The 3,061-nt window shown below is 32.4% G+C and overlaps 1 protein-coding gene across 1 annotated transcript; it reads right to left on the reverse strand.

Moving 5' to 3' along the window:
• Nucleotides 1–485: 485 nt before the first annotated feature.
• On the reverse strand, nt 486–1,941 carry LOC145074114 (peroxidase N1-like). The gene is made up of 3 exons (XM_079020535.1): nt 1,486–1,941; nt 1,203–1,368; nt 486–1,109 (listed from the first exon to the last, which is right to left on the reverse strand). The coding sequence occupies exons 1-3, from the start codon at nt 1,885–1,887 to the stop codon at nt 691–693; spliced, it is 987 nt and encodes a 328-aa protein (XP_078876661.1). The 5' UTR covers nt 1,888–1,941; the 3' UTR covers nt 486–690.
• Between the last annotated feature and the right edge of the window lie 1,120 nt (nt 1,942–3,061).

Raw genomic sequence — 3,061 nt, forward strand, 5'->3', positions numbered from 1 at the left:
TTTAACGATAGTTATCAAGTTTTTTCTATTGTGCATTCCATGTTAACGTATAAATAATCATAATATAATTAGGTTATTCTCTATGAGTTTGGAGAATTACTTGTAACTTTAGCATTTTGCTAGCTTTTTTAAATAAAAATATATTCTTGTTCAAAAAAATTATGATTAATTAAAAAAAATTAATTATTAGAAGTAATTGTAGCTTACAGAAAGGTACAAAAAGATAATTTAATCCTTAAAAATAAATATTATATTAAAATAAGTTCTATCAAAAGTATTTTTCTTCCAAAATGACAAGCCTACATTTGGTTTTTATCTTCTTCGAAAATGATATGCAAATGAAAAGTCGTAGTTTCGTTTTTGATGAATAACTCATTGGCAACATATGAATACAAAGTCAAGGTTTGGTTTAGTTTAATATTCGATCCAAATTCATAGTCATGATTTTTTGAAATCTTTATAAAGTCAATGCGTTAAACGACGAATTTGTCTCGGGTCAAAATCATGTGGGACTATCAATATCATTACCAACTTTTCCTATTGTGTATTACAATAACTAATAACATGCACGTAAGAATGGAAAATTTACAGTTTTTTAATTGTACTGATTTATCTTTTAGAACTTCCCAGGTACTAAAAACTTATTCCTATCAAACCATTTTGGATTCGGATAATAACATCCGTCATTAATCAATTAATTGCACTACAAACCCGACGAATTTCACCTTCAGTCCCAGTTTTCACCTCAATATTACCCATCCTCACCATTGATCTTGCAAACTCAACGTTAAAAGTCAATCCAAGGAGTCCCCTAACTCCAAGAAACCGTTGCACTAACCTTTGTGTTGTTGGGTTGCTCCATAGCACTTGATCAGATTCAAGTACACCTCTCCGGTTCCTCAGGTTTGCATAGTATGAATTGTCAAACCTGTTTTGGCTTCCTGTATCTAAAGCCACACGCCTTGAACCATCTCCTCCGTTGGGGCACAGGTTTCGTAGTGTGGGAAGAAATGCTTGGTCAATAGATGGATCCGGTCCATTGGTGTTGTTGAAGTTGTATAGCCTGTAGCTGAATAATGCACAGGCTGCTGTCCCAATGGTGTGTGCTCCTGGAAATCAGTAAAACCCATAGACGCATCAGTTTAATACATTGATAGTAAGTGTTGCAACGGTTGAAGTGTTATATATGCTTAAGTACTTACCAGAAAGGGTAACAAGATCTTGGGCGTTAAGACCTTTCTCAGCAAACTTCCTGATTTGGACATCAACGGCGTCATTGAAAGCAGGAAGATTTGCAGTATCGGCTGCACGTGAAACCAATCCATCTCTACGGCCTAATGGCACTGCCCAGCGCGCAATTCCCCCAGCCTGAACAGCGATTGGAAAAATAGAATAAGTACAACAAGTTTTAAGCCCAACAAACGTAATATTTCTACTGGCGACTTGGAAATGCTTAAACAACGTATTGAGAAAGTAATTAATTACCAGAAGCACAGAATCACGGGCAGCCAGTGCAAGAATATCAGCACAGGAGACGACCCCAGGACAAACCCTTTCGAGTTCCGTCTTTGCAGCATCGATAATCTCGAAGCCTCTCAATAGAGAATTGGGCGGAGCAGTTCTCTCCGTAGAAGGACCATTGAGTAGGATAGAGGCGTCACAGCCATTAACAAAACAATCGTGAAAAAACATTCTAACCAAACCTGGTGGGACTCCTGCGTTGGCCCGATCAGCTGCTGCAACTGCAGACTGCACAATGGCTTCAACTCTTGGGCATGAGGTCTGGTAGAAGCCATTTCGGGTGCCTTGGCCTTGTGCCAAGGTGGTCAAGGTGGCTAACAAGACAACAAAGAAGAGGGGTATTTTGTTATTACAAAAAACCTCCATTACTAGTTTACTACGATGATTTGTTTAATAAGTTATGTATTGGATTTGGTATTTGATAATTTGAGGTAGAAGGTATTTTATAGTGAGTGGAGGTGGGGGAGTGAAGAGAAAGTCAAAGACGCGGCAGGTGATAAAAGTAGACAAAGTCGACCATAGGAGATACATAGAGAAAGAGTCAATCTTTTGATGGATACAGCTCCTATATCTAACCATGCATGTTTTTGTGTATAAAATAAAATAATCATAGGAGGAGATTATACATTAATATGCAAAAAAAAGCACGTACATATACATTTATTAGTGTTTTACTATGGTACGTAAACTATAAACTATATAACGTGAGAGGTTAAGATTTGACATTTTTGAATAGCCATAGTTGAAATAAAAACAGTCTTTAATATCGTGAGTTATTGCAAATTATAACACATTAAAGTAACATTAGAAGTAAGACATATGTATTACAATTAATTTAAAAAAAAAATTAAATACAAAGGTAGAAGTATAATTTTACAAGAAAATAAGAATAAATAAAGAATTATTATTATCGAAATGTTTGTTATCTTTTAGATTTAAACAAATAATTTAAATAATTAAAAGAAACTAATTCACTTTAATTTTGGGAAATGTTAAATTTTATATCAATTTATTAATATTTTTATTACAACTATTACATTAAAATATTATATGTAATTTAATAAAAAAGAAAAAGTTTATAAAATAACATACGAAAAAAATAATATTTTAAAATAACCATCAAATAAAATGAAATTTGTCAAATTGAATTAAAATTTGACAAGTGATACAAAAAAACTTTCGCTTATTAATCAAGATTGATCCCAAACTTAAAACTTCTTTATTTTTTTTTTTTATAACACTTACTTCATTTTCTATGTGTGCGTCGGTATAAACTCGAGTTTGTCTTCGTTTTGATGTAAATTGTTTTTACATTTTCTACTTATTTTTATATATATGTTTTCTATGTATGCATCAGGTTACATATAATATGTTTTTTTACCGTTAAAAACGTATAATATCCTTTTGATTATTTTAGCTTCCATTCGTTAACTCAAAAATAATCTTAATTACTTATTTTTATGTATGTTTTTATATACATTCAAGTTTCTTACATTCAACATAAAGTTTGTATGCATTTTCCTGTTTATTTTATGTACAT

Source organism: Lactuca serriola, chromosome 9, assembly GCF_051521515.1.
Source record: "Lactuca serriola cultivar US96UC23 chromosome 9, Lser_US96UC23_V15, whole genome shotgun sequence".
Taxonomy (NCBI): domain Eukaryota; kingdom Viridiplantae; phylum Streptophyta; class Magnoliopsida; order Asterales; family Asteraceae; genus Lactuca; species Lactuca serriola.

Coding starts and splice junctions, on each gene's coding strand:
- LOC145074114 (XM_079020535.1), bottom strand. CDS start 1,887: ATGGAGGTTTTTTGTAATAACAAAATACCCCTCTTCTTTGTTGTCTTG. Junction 1,369..1,485: donor CCCGTGATTCTGTGCTTCTG/GTAATTAATTAC, acceptor ATCGCTGTTCAG/GCTGGGGGAATTGCGCGCTG. Junction 1,110..1,202: donor AGATCTTGTTACCCTTTCTG/GTAAGTACTTAA, acceptor ACTGATTTCCAG/GAGCACACACCATTGGGACA.